Raw genomic sequence first — 21,133 nt, 5'->3', positions numbered from 1 at the left:
GTTTGTACCTGGCAGATACCTGGAATGCGCCGCTCCTCACCTCTGACAAGCCGCGTTGCGTTTGCCTTCCGAGCCACGGTTCATGCCTGGCTGACGGGGGCCTGATCTGTTAAATGATAATGATCAGGATTTAATAGGCTGCAATGCTTCGCGTGTCCACCAGATGGCATAAATTCATGAATTGTAATGCAGTATATATATATATATATATATATACAGTACTGTATATACACAGTATATATATATATATATATATATATATATATATATATATATATATATATATATACATACTGTATAACAACAACCCCTATAAGCCCTAACATACAGTACTGTACACATACAGTACTGTATATGCACATACATAAATGATACTACTGTATGGGCGGCGGGGGCGAGATGTGTTTGCAGCAGAGAGAGATCCGCTGCTCTCTCTGCGCAAACATCCGCACATTAAAAATTATTTTAAATACATTTTTATTGATAGTGTAGATGTGCAGGGGGTCTCCGGAGCTGAACCGCGTTGGTTTCAGGTCTGGGGACCCCCTGCTCCCCGAGATACAGCCCCCTTTAGGGGGTGCCAGTATCCCTCTGCTTGGTTTAAAGGGCCCGACCACGTGATCGCGGCCTGTAAACCAAGCAGAGCAGAGGGATACCGGCACCCCCTAAAGGGGCCTGTATCTCGGGGAGCAGGGGGTCCCCAGACCTGAAACCAGTGCGGTTCTGCTCTGGAGACCCTCTGCACATGTACAGTATCAATAAAACACATACAGTATACAGTATAAATAAACACTCGTTCTTTACCTTAGCGGCTATGCGCTATGGTAAAGAAGCAGCATTTCTGTATTTTAATAATATTGTACAGTGAGCAGGGGGTTCCCTGAGCCAGAAATTAATGATCAGGGACCCCCCCTGCTCCTGCTCAATATTATTAAAAATACAGAAATGCTGCTTCATTACCATAGCGGATAGCCGCTAAGGCAATGAAGGGGTTAACCCACCGTGCCCGCTTTATTGTGTGTAGTGGGGATGGGTGAAGGGGGTATTTGGCCCTTGGTGTGAGTTTAGGACTTGCGGGGGGGTTGCGGGTGCACTTAACCCCTTCACGACCGTAGCAGTTAATACCGCTACGGTCATGAAGGGGTTAAGCCCTCCCGCTACCCCCCCCGCAAGCCCTAAACAAGCACCGTTGGGGCTAATACCCCATTCACCCACCCCCGCTACCCACAATAAAAAAAATACACACACACAGCAGCCGCCAAAAAATAAATAAATAAATCTAAATAAATAAATGACAATAAATACATTTGAAATACATTTTTATTGATAGTGTAGATGTGCAGGGGGTCTCCGGAGCTGAACCGCGTTGGTTTCAGGTCTGGGGACCCCCTGCTCCCCGAGATACAGCCCCCTTTAGGGGGTGCCGGTATCCCTCTGCTTGGTTTAAAGGGCCCGACCATGTGATCGCGGCCTGTAAACCAAGCAGAGCAGAGGGATACCGGCACCCCCTAAAGGGGCCTGTATCTCGGGGAGCAGGGGGTCCCCAGACCTGAAACCAACGCGGTTCAGCTCCGGAGACCCCCTGCACATCTACACTATCAATAAAAATGTATTTCAAATGTATTTATTGTCATTTATTTATTTATTTAGATTTATTTATTTATTTTTTGGCGGCCGCCGCGCGTAGAAAGGCCGAATTGGACGCGGATCTAGAGGCCCTAAATCAAGAGAAGGAAGCCGCCGCTGCCATAGCCCAAGCTGAAGTCCTAGAAGCAGCCGCGAGACAGGACGGCGGGGAGCAACCGTACAGACGGATAGCCTCAGAGGACCCAGCCCGACGCACTGAAGACTACGTAAGGAGCCTCTTCAGTGTAAATACCAGCGCACCATCTCAACACGGAGGGAGTGACACCACAGACACCGAAGACTTGCTAGGTCCACGAGGAGGAGACGCTGCTCCGCCAATGGCACATGCTGCCTGGGATAACCACAGCCGCAACAGTGATCCACACGCCAGCGCGCACACGGATGCACCACAACAGGCTCGCAATCCAGGTACACCCACGCGGGAGAAAACAGCCCCTCACACTAGCCAGCAGCCATCACGCGCGCCAAGGAAGAGGCGACCGCACAGACCCTCCCAGCAACTACCTCAGAACGGGACAAACACGCCGATGCCTCAGGTCTGACAGACATAGCCAAGTACATGATCCGGCGTGACCTGGTGCACGCAGGACTCATCAGCTTCGACGACCGCCCTGAGAACTACCGGACGTGGAAGTTCACGTTCAAAGACGCAATCAACAGCTTGGACTTCTCAGCAAGGGAAGAGCTCAACCTGTTAGTCAAGTTCCTGGGGAACGAATCCAGAGAGTACGCAAAAAGACTGCGGGCAGCAAACGCGCATCAACCCCAAGTAGGTCTCGACCTAGTGTGGGAAAGGCTAGAAGAGTCCTACGGCAGCCCCGAAGCAGTCGAGGATTCGCTCTTCAAAAGAGTCGACAGATTCCCCAAGATCACAAATAAAGACTACTCGAAGTTACGAGATCTTGGAGACCTGCTGCAAGAACTGGAGTTCGCAAGGAAAGACCATTCCTTAATAGGTCTCAACGTCCTAGACTCAGCTCGTGGAGTGAGACCCATCCTGGAGAAGCTACCCTTCAACCTCCAAGAAAAATGGATCTCACAAGGCTCCAAATACAAAAAAACCCCATTTTCAGTTTTCTTGAGCTTCATTCGCGAAGCAGCAAGGACGAGGAACGACCCCAGCTTCTTCTTAGGTGCGCAAACCACATACAGTGCAAGCAGCCTGAGGGACGAGAGACCAGCGACGAGATATGGTAACCCCCAAACACCCATCTCGACCCGCAGGACGGACGTGCCTCCCACGACCCAAACTACTCCCGATCAGTCGGTCGCCGGAGACAAGGAACCAAGGGACCCAAACAGGGAATGTCCCATACACAAGAAGCCACACCCACTCAACAAGTGCTTTGGGTTCAGGATGAAGTCCCTAGAGGAACGCAAGAGGTTACTTGGAGAATTCGGGGTTTGCTTCAAGTGCTGCGGTTCCACGACTCACCTAGCCAGGGACTGTAAGGAAGAGAGCAAATGCACAGTGTGCGAAAGTGACAAGCACGTGACAGCGTTACACCCAGAGGCGCTGACACTCCACCAACTCAAGAACCCATCCTCCGTAGCGGAGCATGGCGGGGAGGAAGAAGGAGAGTCAACATCCGTCACATCTCAGCGCACTGAGGTTTGCGGAAAAGAAGGTGACAAAATGTCCTGCTCCAAAATGTGCCTTGTCGCAGTGCACCCCCAGGGACAACCTGAGAAGGCTATTCGGATGTACACAATACTCGACGACCAGAGCAACCGATCGCTGGTCAGGTCAGAGTTCTTCGACATGTTTAACATACAAGACGGTGCTTCTCCTTACACTCTCAGAACGTGCACAGGGCAAATGGAGACCACAGGGAGAAGAGTGAATGGCTACACCATATGCTCAATAGACGGCAAAGTGAACATGCCCCTTCCCACACATCGAGTGCAGCCATATGGCCACAAACAGGGACGAGATTTCCACACCAGACGTGGCACTCGATTACCCCCACCTCAAAGGAATAGCCAACCACATCCGGCCGGTAGAACAAGGCGCCAAGATCCTGCTGCTGCTCGGTAGGGACATCATGAGGGTACATAAAGTCCGTAAACAGCGTAACGGACCCCACAACGCGTCATACGCCCAAAGACTTGACCTAGGATGGGTGATAGTGGGCAACTCGTGCACCAACAAAGAGCACGGGCAAGACTACGTTGATGCCCGCAGAACGGTGGTGACAGAATGTGGACACACATCTCTCTCTGAACCATGTCTTGGCCATCTCCAAGTGACCGAAGGGCCAAGTGAAGAGAAGAGACCAGGTCATACCCCTGAGACCAACAAAATCATCCTCGCATCAGGGGGATGTGACAATGGCCTAGGATGCTCAGCAGTCCAGGCAGCTAAGGGTGACGAGTCGATTCCACCGAAGGAAGAAAGTAACCTCCCAAAGGTGACCGACAAAGGGATCGTCCAAAAGGCAACGAACGATCAGACAGTCCTCTCGCGAGCAGTGACACGACTAAGATGTACAGTTGTTCCTCTCCACAGAGTATCAAGCGACAAAGCAACCAGCTGCCACGGTTGGAATAGCCACAAAAGATTGCGCCCTACAGGTGAAGCCACAGTGTCAAAAAGACTGTCCTCTCACACGTTTAAAAAGAGACAGCCACAGAGACATTTCGTAAAGGGATTTACCAGGGCAAAAAAGACTTCTTCGTTACGTCCAGGGAGACAATAACCTCCCGATGGCAGTCAACAGAGAGACACAGAAGTGTTTCACCAAACGACGTGGAGATGTTCCCGTGCAAGAAAAATGCACCGATGACCTACGGTGCACAGCGTTCCAAACAACAAGGGACGGCAAACGAACACCATCAAGGGAAGATAGAGGATTCCTGAGGCTAACTGTCGAGGAGCTCTCTAAAGACGGACTAGGAAGTTGGGTGACTCCGCTACCATCCCATTCACCAAAAGGACGCTTCCCAAACAATGCAGAACATGCCATCTCTAGGTTCACTTCGCACCTCTGCGACCTAAAATGGGAACCAGAGACCAAAACCAACTTTGTGGCCTTCATCCAAAAGATATTCCTTACCGGCCACGCAAAGCCAGCACCTCTAATGGAGGAAGGTGAAGAATGTCGGTACCTCCAATCACCTGGGGCCTACCACCCTCAGGAACCCGATCAAATCCGGGTAATGTTCAACCCCAGCACTCAGCTTCAGGGAGTCTCTCTGAGAGACGCCCTCTTTACTGGACTAGATTCGACAACCAGTCTTCCAGAAGTGTTGTTCCGCTTCCGCAAGGAATCAAAAGCCATCTCCTTCTGCCGAACGCCAGGTGATAGGGCGACAAGCTACCACGACTGGCACACTTACAAGGGGATGTGCTCTGTGGATAAAACTACAGAGACAAAAGGACCGTTTTCTCACAAGGCTAAAAGGAAACAGTGCCAGAAACTCTTACAAAAGACATTGTGGTGCATCAAGCTAACCAAGAGCTGTGCATCCACCCGGCTTCCCTTACTGGAAGGTGGGCCAAAGGACTTTGACGCCAGTGGTACCGGCCGGTATCACCTTGCTATGAGAATATGGACTTTTGCATTGTTATATTATGTTTGCATTGCACATATGTTCCACATAGCCTGTTATATAGTGGTATCTACAGATACCAGACGGGGAGTGTCATGGAACAGGTATACCCCTGTCTGCACTTCTGTTTCACCCCCCCCCCTTTCCTCGCAGCTCTGCTTGTCAGCTTATTAGTGCCAGCTGTATGTGTTTAGTTCTGCACACAAACACAGTGCTTGTGTGATAACACAGTGCCATTTCCCCTCTCCCAGCAGCTTGCTGCATTAAAGATGCAACATTATTGCTACATGTTGTAGCTTCCCCAGACACTCCTGTGAGTTGCCATAGCAGCCCCAGCCTTTCTCTCAAATGGGCTAGTCTGCTTTCTCCCCCTCTGCTCTGCCCACAGATGGTCTGTCCCCAGACTATCTTACTACCCAGCATACATTGCTATTTCCTTTCCACCACATCACCGGACGAGTGAGTACCCCGCTGTAACCCCTGTAATGGTGCTGCAGGATTATCTTTTCACCTCCCTTTACTACTAAGCACACACAGAGATTTAGACCTACACCTCTACACAAGATACTGTATTTCCCTGCTTTCTCCAAAATAAAGTAAGAAAAGAAACAGACCTTGTCGTGCTTGGAAAAGAGGGCGAGTTGACACTATCTGAGCTAAGTCATCACCACGTGACCCTCTGGCTTCCAGAATAGATAACATTCCAATAGACACTGTTTATAGTATAGCTTTTGCTTGCTTCATTCATTGTAACATAGCCGGAAGAAGAGATCAGTGTATCTCGAAAACTCGCACAAATAAAAGCATTTCGTTAGCCACAGAACGGTATCATCTATTTATTTTTTGATTTTATATATATATATATATATATATATATATATATATATATATACACACACACACACACACACACACACACACACACACACACACACACACACACAGTGGTCGACAAATCACCAAAAAATCTACTCGCCGAACAAAAAAATCTACTCGCCACCTAGTACCACACGTGTACTGCTTGGGCCAATAGGAGCTCGCCACGATGTTAAATCCACTCGCCCGGGGCGTGCAAATGTATAGGTTTGTCGAACACTGTATGTATATATATATATATATATATATATATATATATATATATATATACACATACATACTGTACGTGTGTTTTTATGGCTCAATGATTTACGTTGTATGCATTTTGTAGACGTACTAAAGAAAAATATTTACGTTTTAATAGATATAGCTATTTAATATCCAGGAAACAATACTAGTTCATAACAATGTAAAACGTATTTTGTTTTAAGAAAAGCACAGTTAAGAATATTTCCTTTTTGTGAAGTATTTTATTCACTACAGTGAAACAGCTTATCTTTACAATGCATGGATTTATCAAGATCACACTTGGTGTATGTATTTTAATCACATATGCAATGCTAAATTCATACGGTGTGTCTGTGTTAATCAAAACGACATCATAAGTGATTTTTTTTTTCTGTCACATTAGAAAAAGTGACTTGCAATTTTTTATTTTTATATTGTTATCCCACTAACCATATGGTGGCTCCCGTGCTCTTTATGTCCATTTTCTTTCTTTTCTTTCATTTTATGTTTTCTTTGTGTTTGTCTTCTGCAATGTGCCAAGTTATTTTGTTTATAATATGTGCTTGTAATTTATCTTCAAATAAAATATGAACAAGTATTTTACGGCATCACAGCTTGCATATATTATTGTGAATAAAGTATACTTGACTAAACTGTTTTCTGTAAAATTAAATATTTCTTCTATTTTGAAGTGCCACATACTCACCCAAGTTTGCATAATAAATGGATATTTGAAGCCGCAATCCAAGCCAGTGTTAGATCTATCTCCGTCTTTGGAGCTTAACCCTGTTTAATTTCAGCTTCGGTGACCCCCTGCTTCCGGAAATAATGATCTCCGTAGTAGGTGCCGGTAGCTGCTCGGCTAGCAGGAATCATGTAATGGCCGCTTTTTAATGTTCCCACGCCCTACGGGCCAATAGGAAGCCATGGCGGCCACGGTGCGGCTTCCTATTGGCTCATGTGCCGAGGGAGCTTTAAAAACCAGAGGGATTCCGGCACCCACTTTGGCGTTAAGTATTTCTGGAAACAGGGGGTACCCAAAGCTGAAATTACCGTGGTTCAGCTCCGGAGAGACCCTGCTTCAACCCTCTGTTAAAAAAAATAAAACTTTGCAGAAAAAAAAGATTAAGGGTTTAGATTGCTCCTTTAAAAAGACTGTCAGTCATGGTTTTACTGAGTTACAGGTTTGTTTTCAGAATCATGTAATGGTCTTCCCTAAACAAATGTAATCCTACTTAAAACAAATATTTGGCTGCCTTCGTTTCTTAGTTAGATTTCGACTCCTTTAAAACTCACTACTATTGGTTCATTTTTAACCTAGGAGGGACTTCACTTTTATTGTGGTTTAGTCAATCAGGTATGTATTATGCCCTAGCATATTCATCCTGTGATGTCACTGTACTTGTTACCTTCCTGCTCCACAAAGCTACTAAACAAAAGGATTCCAATGGGATGTTCTCTCCACAGGCACCAAATTTCAGTGTAGTAGTTTGATGATAAATTCATGTATAAGAATGAAAAATAAAAGAACAAACATTTAAAAATTATCCAATGTCCCAAAGATCTTCAAATCAAGTTTATTTGTATGTTTCCGTTAAAAAATATATATATATGTATGTTAAATATATATATACATAGGGTAACCAGGGAAATCCAGGTAACAAAGAGACAGCACACCGCAATATAATGAAGTAAATAAAGTGTATTAACAACACAGGGCAGCCAACGTTTCGGTCCTCAGAGTGGGACTTTCCTCAGGGCTCCACTCTGAGGACCGAAACGTTGGCTGCCCTGTGTTGTTAATATACTTTATTTACTTCATTATATTGCGGTGTGCTGTCTCTTTGTTACCTGGATTTCCCTGGTTACCCTGTACATTTTTCTATATGGGACGAGCATCTGCCTTCATTTGAGAAACCGTGAGTGCAAACTATTTTTTCATTGACTATATATATATATATATCAGAAAATAGCTGTTATCCTCTCTTCTTCAGGTCAAGCAATACTGATATACAGACTCTTTGACACCAAAACCAAAGGACTTAATGCGGACATGGGTTTTCTCACACCCTATCAAAATTGTTTGTAATTATCCTGCTTGCCTCTATTCTTATCCACACGTTCTATCCCCCCCAGCATCCCTCCCCCTCTCCACCTTTCTTTGACACTGTCCCCTGGCTTCAAACACTTTTAACACCCTACCTTATCAACAGTAAATATCTTTTTTTTTTTTTTTCCTCTCTCTACACTGTTTTAGCCATTGAATCCTTTGTATATCAGTATTGCTCGACCTGAAGAAGAGAGGATAACTCTCGAAAGCTTGTCCTATGACATAAATTGTTAGTCCAATAAAAAAGGTATCACCTAATACTGAAGAACTCATTTATTCTGCATACATATACATATACATACACATACATACACACATATATACATACATACATACATACACACATATACATATACATATACACACACACACACACACACAGGAGGGCCCCGGGTATACGGCGTGTTCCGTTCCAGGGGCCCGCCGTATAGTGAAAATCGCCGGAAAGCGGATCCAGCAATTTTCAGTTCTGCGCATGCGTGACCTATGGTCTGCGCGCAAAAACTGCGGTCTGCGCATGCGCGACTTACGATTCAACATGGTGCCGCCGTAGCACCGAAAAGCGGGGCCCTGCTGTGTGTGTGTATATATGTGTGTGTGTGTATGTATGTGTGTGTGTGTGTATACACTGGCGACACGTTTTATTCTTTGTTGGCTAGTTCCTCAAGCCGGGAGAAGTCCCGGCTTGCTAGCCAAATCCCCTCGGCGTGACGCGCGGTCACGCTTCATCGGGTGCCTGCGCCCCAGTCACGCGTGCCCAGGGCTCCCCGATGGAGCCCTGGTGTCCCGCGATGTAGGGGACGGCGGTGGGGGGACCCTGCGGACCCGGAGAGGGGAAGGGGAAGCCCCGATCAGAGGACCGCTCCTCCGAGGCTTCGGCGCGCGCACGGGACACCCCGGCGCGCGCACGGTTACTGTCGCGGCCGAGACCAGGCAAAGTTAAGAATAAACTCGGCCGCGACAGTATATATATATATATATATATATATATATATATATATATAATTTTTTTTACAATAATGGCATTTTCTGAATCAGATATGTAGTTGAGGCTAAGTAAGTTTTTATGGTAAGACCGTAGTGTTCTTTAAGGATCCCTTAAGGACATTGTTGTCCAAATTACCTAAAGATTAGTAAAGAGGGAGCTAATAGTCTCAGAAAGGGATGCAGTTGGTAGAAGATTAACATGCAAAAGAATGTAAAGACATGGGGCAACAAGGTGTCAAGAAGAGATGGGAGCTGAAATGTAGGAGGGCTTAGAGCAATGTCTAAATTAAGAGAGTAAAAAATATATAGCAAATATGGAATGTTATAGTAGAGGGAGGGCTGCTCAGTGAAATCTGGCAATAATACTATAGGTGGTGAGCAATAAAGCTGGATCAGTCTGTAAAAAGCTATTTTTATAAGAAGATTGAAGGAAAGAAGGACATGTAATAACACTAGCGTTTTGGAAAGCAAATGTATGTATCAGGTTTAGGACTGAAGTGGCATGTTTAGTATCTTAAGTGTATGTGATTGATAGTACTGTATTGACTGCTCAGTACGTATTTTTACATTTTTTTAAATATATATTTTCATAACCTTTGTTAGGCCCTATTGATGTATCAGATACGCTATCACAAAAATGCTTGTTTTGTAGAGGATGATCAGGCTAACCAACAGAGTGGTTAACTCTCGAGTGGTTATCGATCGAAATGATCCTTCAGCACGGAATAACTTAAATCCTGTCCATAAAGGAGAAGGGAAAATGTACTGTAGCTTGCAGGAAAATATATTTTCCTTCAATTTTCCAATGCAGTATATGCCATATATTGTAGATTGTGCTCTGCTTCCTGCGGTAGGAAAGAAAACCTTTTTCCAGTTATAAATTAGATTCCGCCCCCCATAATTATCAGTTTTTTTAATACTTCCAAAAAATGCAAGTTAGCCCAAATTAGATGTAGGAAAATACATTTTTGGTAAGACCAATCGTTCCTTTCCTTCACGTCTTCCAGCAGCATGCATTATTACAACAAAAATACATTTTAATGCAGAACTGTTTACATTACCTCTATTCAGTGCAGCTGCTGTTTTTTTTTGGCTTGTGTGTTTGTGCATGCGTATAACGCTTAAGCGTATGGGCATTCTTCTACGTTGCTGCTTTACTTATTTGGTCTGGTGATGCTTGGGCCTGTGTTTTTCTTTTTGGAAGCTGCATCTGCTATCCAGAAATTTAGCCTTGCCTTGCTACTTTTAGTTGAAGGTAGTGGCCAAAAATGCAGACTTCTTTTAAACCTGTCAAGACACGTAGGCGGTGAGCATGTTCGACATGCGGGATGGCTATTGCAGAAGGAAATTCCCTGATCCCTCAGGTAACCTATCCATCGGATGGTTCCTGATTGCCCCAGAACTCTGAAGGAGTCTGCTTTAAGACAACAAAGTGACAAAATGGTCAGACCAGAGGTAGCCATGCTTTGAATCTGGGGGCGGGGTGGAGAGGTCTCTTATAACCGGAACATGTTTTCTGGTCAACCTCTGGAAGCGGAGTCTAATCAAATTGTGTGTGCTCCTGGAGACGTAAAGGAAATTATAATTTTATTGATGATGGCGATGATAAGTCTATACATATTTTAGCAAGGTGGCAGAGGTGACGGGCCTATGATACTGGAAGACTATGTTACACAATCATACCCAAGGAAGCAGGTGAAATAGGAACTTTTTGGGGTTGTCTTATTCTCATCAGTATTACCTGATACTCCAAATTGTCAGTATTTCACCTGTGACTATAATTTTAAATATGATGGCAAGGTTGAGTGTATACATATTTGGATATTTATTCTGTATGGACATTAATTTATTAATGGTAGGATTTACCAAATTTTTGATGTGGTGCATATTCTATTGTGATTGGGGGTTTCTTTTGGGGATGTACCCCATTAATACAATGCAGCACTCTGCTTACTAAAAAAAAAAATTGTCAATACTGACTATTTTTACTCATGGGTGTTTGTCTTTTTCGGTAAATAACAGGGGTCAGAATAATGTTCAACTAAGCTGCCTACTCGACCCTTAAAATGATTGGCTACATTAAGTTGGAATGGTTGAGTATGTGGCATAGCTGAACTGCCTTTTTTTTTCTTTTTTGTCCTAGCAAAAGTTAAAGCGTAAGGAAATATTTGGGAATAGCATTTGACATATTTTGTAATACAATACATTTGATATTAGAATGACTGTTTGCCTGTAGGTCAATTTCTGAAGATTCAAGATCTAAAACAATGAATCCTGATGATGAGCAAAAGATGAGTAAGCATGAGAGGAAACTGCGACTGAAAGCTCAGCCCATTCTACATGTGCCTACAAAAGCTGCTGCGCAAACACAATGTCCGCAGCAATAATCAAAATAAAAAGTACCGCTTCACTATCTTTTCCCTTTTTTTTTTTTTTTTTTTTTTTTTTAAATTTCCTACAAATTCAAAATAGTTAGGCATCAAGAGAATATAGATCTGTCACATAAAATATTTAGAAAATGTTTCTGTACATATTTATGCTTATATATTTATCCTTTACTCTTGTCAAGTATTTGTAGTATTTTCTTTGTTTATTATATCTTTTTTTTTTTTTTTTAATCAATAAATTCCATTGTTTGGGCGGGGAAAAAACTTGTCTTGTTTTCATGATCCATTTTTGTCTCCATTGTATCTATTTTCTTAAGTTTCAATATTCTAGAAGGGTTTCTGAGAACAGAGGGAAGTCCCAAAAATGATAGCTTTCCTAGCTATGAAAGCTGCAGTTCAAGCAATATCCTACATGTTTTTTAATCAGTTGTGTACTATGAGAATGCTTGTAGCATTTAAAAAAATATCACTTTTTAAAGACATGTTTAATGTATTATAATGTAGCATTATTGTTTCTATAGCAACCATTTACAAAGTCACATCCCCTTCCTCTTCTGAAACAGGCTCTGGCACACCCCTGTTGGAGCCATGTCATCTCTAGAAGTGAACCAATTGTATCTAGTGACTTCAGGTCACATGATCTTCTACACAGAACTTTGCATCATGGGTCCTCTTCTGCTGCACTGACAGCAATTTAGGGAACCCCTGAGCTGAATCTTCAACCGATCACAGGAGAATGGATCGATCAGCAACTTGGCTAAACACTTATCAGTGTGTAGGTTGTAGAGATGCACATATTTAATGGATATTTTTTTTTTAAGAGCAGCTTGAACTGCTTTAATAGAATGAACTTGGCTGGCTTTGGTATTTTTATTATATACATTTGTATTTCTTCATGAGGTCACATTACCAAACAGTTTTGATCTTAGTAATGTTTGATATATGTATTTTTATAGCACCAACTAGGTATGCAGTGCGTTACCATTTTTACAACATTACAAAACACGGAATATAATACAGAAATGGTAAGTGTACCAAGCTCCTGGTAGGAAGGAGTGTTTGATTTTGAGTTGCCTAGCTGCCATCCAAGATGAGGTATGGTGATAAAGCTGGAGACTGACTGTACTGCAGATTGGTTGTGGTTAGAGAAATGTTTAATCTGGAATGGGACATCTCGCCACTTCCAAGGGCAGCTGACTGCTGGCCGTTGTACCGCTAAGGTAAGTGATTAGCATTATGGGTTTAGGGTAAGGAGATAAGGGGGTCTGATTATGGGTTTTAGGTTAAGGGGCTAAGGTTTTTAGGATAAGGTGACCAATTACAGGATATTCGGTAAGGGGCTAAGGTTTTTAAGGTAAAGAATAGCATTGGCAGAGAAACTAAAGTTTGCAATACTGAAGATACATTACAGGATTGAGAAAGGTAGGAAGAAAGCCACGAGAGTGCTCTGTCATGAAAACTTTAACATTTTATCCCACATTTTTAAATGAACATATTTTAAAAAAAAAATGTTTGGGTACGTTTGCATTTTGGACAAAAATTTAATTGTATTGGAGAAGAGTGTAACTAGTATCAAAAGCTATATTGGCCGTGTGTAATATTGTAAATTATGATTTCTCTACAATTTTAAGCTATTTTGTTTAATTGTTAAAGACCCACTTCTAGGTGCTACATCTCTAGGATATCTTTTTGCCACCTAAGGCCTGGGACATAGTAAGCGCTTAGGTGCTGCTGCTCGCTCTCGCTTGCTGCCGCTCGCTCTACCAGGAGCTTTTTGCTGTCCTGACAAAGGAGACAGCAAGCGCTTGGGAGGCGGGTATCACTGTGTGTGTGTGTGTGTCATTTGGTAGCTGTCAGTGTGTGTGTGTCACTTTGAAGTGGTCTTTGTGTTTGTGTGTCACTGGGGAACGTGTGTGTGTGTGTGTGTGTGTGTGTGTGTGTGTGTGTGTGTATATTATATAATATTTTAAAAATTAAAAAAGACATGTGAGAATAAATTATTTATTAACATTGTGCAACTTTGATAAATATATTCGCACGCACATACACATACACATGCATACACACACACAAAGGCACACACACACATGCATACATACACACACACACACACACACACACATGCATACACACACACACACACACACACATAAACATACACACACACACAATGCACTCACACATGCACACACACACACATGCATACACATACACACAATGCACACACACGTGTGATGGATTGGATAAAATGCCTATTTCTTCATCTGTAATACTTTGCTATGATTCCTTACTCAAAATGGCTACCGCAGCTAATCCTCCCTTCAAGTAAGGAAGATGGCACAGAGGAATTCCACTCAAATGCTGATGTGTCCAAGAAAACCTACAATAACAAGACCATACAAGGACAAGACCTAACAAAGAACCAATGACACAAATTATCTGAGACAGCTCCTTTGCATACAAACCCCCTCCCCTACAGCCCCTTTATAGGAACGTGGTCTGTAGGAATAAAGACAGACATTATCATTCTGAACGTGTCAGCGTGATTTTTTCTCAGTGCACGCATTACCTACGTAGGAAAATAATCTGAACGGGGACAGATACTCTGAAGACGTTTTGGTCTGATCCAAATTATCCAAATCAGCTGGCGCCCAGCGTGGGGCCCTGGGTTGTGAACCAACAGACAGCCGTGCGCAGAGGGACCGGGGTGGACCAAGTGCGGATGCGGCAGAAGACTGATAACCTCTGGAGTACGGTAAGATAACATTTATTATCTACCGATACGCACCGTCTCCGCTGTTGGTCTATTTCTGTGTCTCATACGTCTCTCCGAAGGTCACCTAAAGACAGGTAGATATCTTGCCCAGAGCCCGTTTTAAACTCAAACCTGTGACCTAGACTATCTGTGACCCGGTATACGTTTACATGTTGTATATGTTAGTCAGTGCCGCAAGTGGGAGCCCAAAGTGGAGTGGGATTTTTGCCGGCTGACTAGGGGTCTTGTCACTGTATGTTGTAAACTTGGTGGAAGGAGGGGAAAAGGGGGAGTAAGGGATAGTCGGTTCAGAGAGGAACACATGATCCCTGGAGTGACTGCGTGGTTAGCGCGTTGCAGAGGGAAGGGGTGTTAAGGCGCGTTACGGTTGGTAACAGCGCGGAATCCTGCCGATTGATTCCTGAACAACCTTTTCGTCTCGTAATCAAGTTGTATGTTATGTCCAAAATGTGTTTGTGTATTAGTGTTGAGAATTCATGAGGACGGGTGGGGATTGTTGAGAGTAAAAGAGATAGCCCCTAGACGTTAAACTGCCCGAACTCCTGTTTTTTCCGCATTAACGTACGCTTTGCAGTAAAGAAAGAAAGAAAGTGAATAGGAAAGAAATAGCAAGTGAATTTGCTGATAGATAATCAAAGCATATGATTGTGTTGTGGAAGTAGGTATTGAGGATTGAGGGTTATTTTTATGAAAGGTTTATATGCAGAAATTGGGATACAATTAGAGAAAGTGTTATAAGTGAAAGGAAAAAAAAAAGGCAGGGCATTTTTGCTAGTAATTGCAGTGTAGCTTAAAAAAAAAAAAAAAAACATGGGAACACAGGCAAGTAAGACAGAGAAAGGAGTCTTAGCCTGCCACCTACTGGCGGAAAGAGAGAGAAGAGAACGAAAAGGAATGGAAGCAGCCCTCCCTGCAACTGGTAAAGATTTATTTAAAAGGTTTGTTCGTACTGGCCACACGAATGGGTCTTTTAAAACCAGAAAATATTCTTTTTCCTTCTGTTCTAATGGTAACTAGAAAGAGGGGTCTTTTTCTGTGGGAGTGAGAAGCTCAGTGAGCACCGTCTTGTGTGTTTTTGAATCCCACAGGGAAACATACCTTACGTTAATATGGGTCAAAAGAATTCTGCATTTATTTTATCATTGCCAGGACAGAAGTTAATATAATAACAAGTGAAAAAGAAAGCAAGTAGACTGTTTAAAGTGTGTGGCATTACTACAGCAAAAGGCAGGTTACAACCAGAAGAGTGGCGAAAGATATTGAAAGAAAAGAGAGGAATTTTAAATCATAATAACCTGCTGAAGACAGCAGAAGCCTGGTTTAATGTTGCCAAGGCTGTCCAGAGAAAAATGGACCGAGCAGGAGATAGAAAAGGGAGGGAAGGTTGTATTTCTTTATCACCCTTGCGGTGACTGTACAAGTAACCCCCCTGAAAATGACCAACCCCCACCCTATGCTGGTGCTGACCCACCCCCCTGGATATGTTTAAGGTGTGGCAACCGAAACCCCCAATGCAGGGAAGATTGTTTTAATTGTGGTGTGCAGCGCCCTTGTGTGACTGATTCACCTATACTCACTCTTTTGTTACCTTCGCTCCCAGCTCCAGCAGCACCCCCACCTATACAACCCACTACCCCGCCCACGAATGACAAACCAACCTTGACTGCCCATGTAGCACAACTATATCCTGTGCTGCAGGCGGATGGTTCCTATTACACCCCGACTGCGCCCCTGATGCCAGCCCTTTCACCCCAAACAATCACTGCCCCAGCGGTAGGGATTCAAGTCTACCCTGACACAACAATAGCACACAGACCCAGCAGCAGTGTCCACTATAGTACGCCTGGTAGTTTTGACTCAGATAGTGAGTCACATACCGCTGCACAGGAGGCGAACATGACCTGGAATACTAACCCCAGACACCCCCCAGGACCCGACCGCTGCCCAACGTTATATGGGCAGACGCCCAAGCAGGTAGAAGGCGCCCCAATAATGTATGTCACCTCACCCCCTTCCTGGTAGACACAGGTGCAGCCAGGAGCGTAATTAGAGCTGCAGACATACCCGACCCTTCCTATTTGTCTGATATTGATGTTTTATGTGTGGGGGTAGATGGCACACCGCGCTCTAGCCCATCAACACGACCCCTGCAGATAGGTCCCTACCCTGAACTATTTGCACGATTTGTAGTTTCCTCTACCTGCCCGCTTAATCTGCTTGGCGCTGATGTTTTGTCCAGGTTACAGGCCTCCATAATATTCTCCGAGAATGGCACCATTGATGTAACCTCCCCGCTCTGGGAGTCAGATGTCTCTGCCCTTTGTTCCCTTCCAATACTTTTGGCATTAGCGGACAAACCCTCAGCCGCCAGTATACCACCCGCTGTCATGGATAGGATCCCGTCCAAATTATGGTCCACAGGCCCTGAGGATATCGGGCACCTAACGGTACCGCCCATTGTTGTACAGCTCAAACAAGGGGCCCTGCTTCCCCGTAAACCAAATACTCCTCTTTTCCCTGTGAAGAAACGCACCGCGAAGGGTGAACCTGATAAGTATAGAATGGTTCAAGATCTTCGAGCAGTAAATGATGCAACTGTTTTAGACACTCCCATTGTCCCCAACCCACACACACACCTTGCAGGGGTTCCGTCCACAGCGCAATACTTTACAGTGGTGGACTGTCCTGTCTTCGTGCTGTCTTTGCTGCTCAAGCACTGCTGGATAAAACTTCGGATATCGTTCTAGGGCATGACCTCATTCTCCTGGCACCACATGACATTGCTGCTATTCTCAATCAGACACAGCCAAAACATCTGTCCACTGCCAGACACCTCAGGTTGCAATGCTCGCTTCTCATTCCAGACAATGTCACCCTTCTCCGGTGCCAAGTGCTTAACCCCTCCACTCTTCTTCCATTTCCCGAGGGGGGAGATGTGCAGGGACACGAACAAGAACAAAGCACAGCTGGAGTCGACCTACCCCATGATTGCTTCGAACTCATGAAGCTAGAAACAGCTCATCTGCCCACGGTGAGTGAAACGCCGATACAGAACCCAGATCTAATTCTGTTTGTGGATGGTTCTCGATATGCTGATCAACAAGGTACCTACCATACGGGTTATGCTGTCACCACAGACTCCGTGGTCCTACTGGCAAGCACACTACCGTCAACAGCATCCGCACAAGAGGCCGAACTACAAGCCCTCACTGCAGCGTGTAAACTGGCAGAAGGACAAACGGCGAATATCTACACTGACTCTAGATATGCCTTTGGTGTAGCACACGATTTTGGCGTCATTTGGCAAACCAGGGGATTTCTGACAGCAGCAGGAACACCAGTGAAACACAGCTCAGCCATACAAGCTCTGATGGACGCCCTACTCCTTCCAAGCCATGTGGCCATCCTGAAGGTAAAAGCCCATGGGAAACTGAACACAGAAGAAGCCAGAGGAAACCATCTGGCGGATGCAGCGGCAAAACAAGCTGTCAGCGGGATACGAGAAGTGGAAGATCGAGTGGACACGACAAGGATGGTTCCGTTAATGCAGAACCTCCCAGTAAATCGAGAATATCTGAAGAAGTTGCAAGAATCTGCAACAAAGGAAGAAAAGGAAAGCTGGAAGAAAAGAGGTGCATCGCTCCAAGAAGGAATTTATGAGTACAAAAAGAAACTTTGTCTGCCACGGGCACTGTATCCTGCTGTGGTACAATGGGCACATGGAGCAGCACATCTCTCGAAGACTCTTATGAATGCACTGATCGACAAATACTATGTGGCGCCTGGAATTACCCCAATGACTAGTAATTTCTGCAAATCATGTACAATTTGTGCAAAGTGTAACCCAGGACGTGAGGAAAAACCACCGCAGAAACACCTTGCAAGGCTCTTATACCCTTTCCAGCGTATCCAGGTTGACCATATTCAGATGCCAAAGTCGGGCCGTTTTGAATATGCGTTAGTAATTGTAGATATGTTTTCAGGATGGCCAGAAGCCTATCCTGTCACCAATCTCACTGCGATAACAACTGCAAAAATACTCCTGACATAGGTGGTTTGTAGATATGGGGTACCTGAAGTAATAGAAAACGACCAAGGCCCCGCTTTCACTGCTACGCTAGCTAAAGAAATTTGGTCCGCGCTAGGGACCACCCTTGCTTTCCACACTCCATACCATCCCCAGAGTAGCGGAAAGGTAGAAAGAATGAATGGCACATTGAAAACTAGAATGTTGAAAATGGCCCAGGAAACAAATATGCCCTGGCCAGATAGTCTACCCATTGCTTTGTTCAGTGTTCGATACACCCCACGAGGGGAACATGCTCTATCCCCATTTGAGATACTGTTTGGTACTGCCCCCAAACTTGGTTGTTACTACCCACAGCAGTTACAGATGCAGTCTGATGTTTTGACCAAATATGTAACTGCCCTAGCGCAAGAACTAACCAATATGTATGGTCGAGTGTTTTCTTCTATTCCAGATCTAGATACCGGGACTCATAGACTCGTGCCCGGAGACTGGGTACTCGTGAAGAGATTTGTAAGGAAACACTCCCTAGAGCCCAGATATGATGGTCCTTTCCAAGTTCTGTTGACCACAGCCACATCAGTCAAACTAGCTGGCAAGAACACCTGGATACACGCCTCTCATTGCAAGAAGGTTCCAGCTCCCAACGAGGACACCTCAGAAGGAAAATGATTCTACATATCTTTTGCTTGTTGGGTTTGGGGGTGGGCACAAAAGGTTGCTATCACCCAACATGAAGGGGTAGTCACGTTTTGGTATAATTCATCCAATACTCATGTAGCTACCTTCTCCTTTGATTATTGTAATATTGTCAGCTGCCCCTCAACGCATTGGCAGTGTAATATATACTGAGACACTCCAAACTCTAGGGCTACATATATATGTATCACAGACAGTTATTGGGGACAGTAATGTGATTACTGGGGAGCAGTAGGATGGAACACGGGAACAGATTGGGGATACCGACCACAAAATGGTCTAGCAAGGAAAGACGGGATGGCAAAAGACTCTAGCCCAAATAGGCATCGCAATAGTTATTATTTTTGTTTTGTTTGTGATTATTGTCTGCTGTGTTCTCCCATGTTTTAAAAAAATCATGACCAAAGCTGTTGACAATAGCACTCCTACCCTTTTTTCTGCAGTCAGATAATAATACTCCACTCTCGGAAGATGGTCCATTTACTCCGTTACAGTCCCTCCCAGTTAAGTACAATAGTATAAATCCATAGGGACAGCATCTGACTTCCTTATGTGCAAAGTCTGTGGCAAGGGGGGTCATGGACAAGCCATGACTCGTCTAACGTACAGCACAAAAAAGTTCCCAGGCACATCTGGACAGATGAGTTAGTATACATCTAGGGACAGACTCAGAAATAGACATTTCAAGGGGGGACTGTGATGGATTGGATAAAATGCCTATTTCTTCATCTGTAATACTTTGCTATGATTCCTTACTCAAAATGGCTACCGCAGCTACCCCTCCCTTCAAGTAAGGAAGATGGCACCGAGGAATTCCACTCAAATGCTGATGTGTCCAAGAAAACCTACAATAACAAGACCATAAATCATAACAACAAGACCATACAAGGACAAGACCTAACAAAGAACCAATGAGACAAATAATCTGAGACAGCTCCTTTGCATACAAACCCCCTCCCCTACAGCCCCTTTATAGGAACGTGGTCTGTAGGAATAAAGACAGACATTATCATTCTGAACGTGTCAGCGTGATTTTTTCTCAGTGCACGCATTACCTACGTAGGAAAATAATCTGGACGGGGACAGATACTCTGAAGACGTTTTGGTCTAATCCAAATTATCCAAATCACATGCACACACACACACATGCATATGCATACACACACATACATACACACATGCATACACACACATGCACACACATATACATACACATGCACACACATATACATACACATGCACACACATGCATACACATATACATACACACACACACATACACACACACATGCACACACAGACACACACACACACAGGAGACATGGATCGGGGCAGAAGGGGGACAGGGATCGGGGCAGAAGGGGGACGGATCGGGCAGAAGGGGGACAGGGATCGGGCAGAAGGGGGACAGGGATCGGGCAGAAGGGGGACAGACCGTCGGGGCGGGCCGGGGGCGGGCGCATCACTGGCCGGGGGCGGGCCAGTGACGTCACGGAGCTGGTTCGCCCTCATTGGGCGAACCGCTCACATGACCGGCCTGTCTCGCCGGCAAGCGGGGGAATTTTAAATTCCCCTAAGACCTGCGCTTCCGCAAGCGCGTGGAAGCGCAGGTGAGCCCCTACTAAAGCCGCTCTAATTGCGGCTGTAGGGGCTCAGTGCTGAGCGAGAGCGCGCGTCAGCACGCTTCCGCCAGCAAGCGCCAAACATGGCCATGGCCTTAGAGGGAATATTCAACAACACCTCATGATTTTGATTCTTAATTAAATTCTATAGGTCTGACAGGTAAGGCTACGGCCCAGCTGCACGCGCGTCTGCTGGGCTGGCGGCGCGTGCAGCCGAGCCCA

At 44.7% G+C, this 21,133-nt stretch overlaps 1 protein-coding gene across 9 annotated transcripts in view; it reads left to right on the top strand.

Moving 5' to 3' along the window:
• Positions 1 to 20,308, top strand: part of SPDL1 (spindle apparatus coiled-coil protein 1) — a 115,886-nt gene extending 95,578 nt beyond the window's left edge. For 8 of the 9 annotated variants that reach the window (XM_075601682.1, XM_075601679.1, XM_075601680.1 and 5 more), the window contains one exon: positions 11,637 to 20,308. In XM_075601682.1, coding sequence (XP_075457797.1) covers positions 11,637 to 11,787 — 151 coding nt within the window. In that variant the 3' untranslated portion in view covers positions 11,788 to 20,308. The remainder of the gene's footprint in view (positions 1 to 11,636) is intronic. The other variant, XR_012801809.1, reaches the window with a different exon arrangement.
• The last annotated feature ends 825 nt before the right edge of the window (positions 20,309 to 21,133 follow it).

The sequence above is a fragment of the Ascaphus truei genome, chromosome 5, assembly GCF_040206685.1.
Source record: "Ascaphus truei isolate aAscTru1 chromosome 5, aAscTru1.hap1, whole genome shotgun sequence".
In the NCBI taxonomy this organism is placed as follows: Eukaryota; Metazoa; Chordata; class Amphibia; order Anura; family Ascaphidae; genus Ascaphus; species Ascaphus truei.
This window is presented reverse-complemented; position numbering and strand designations above follow the sequence as displayed.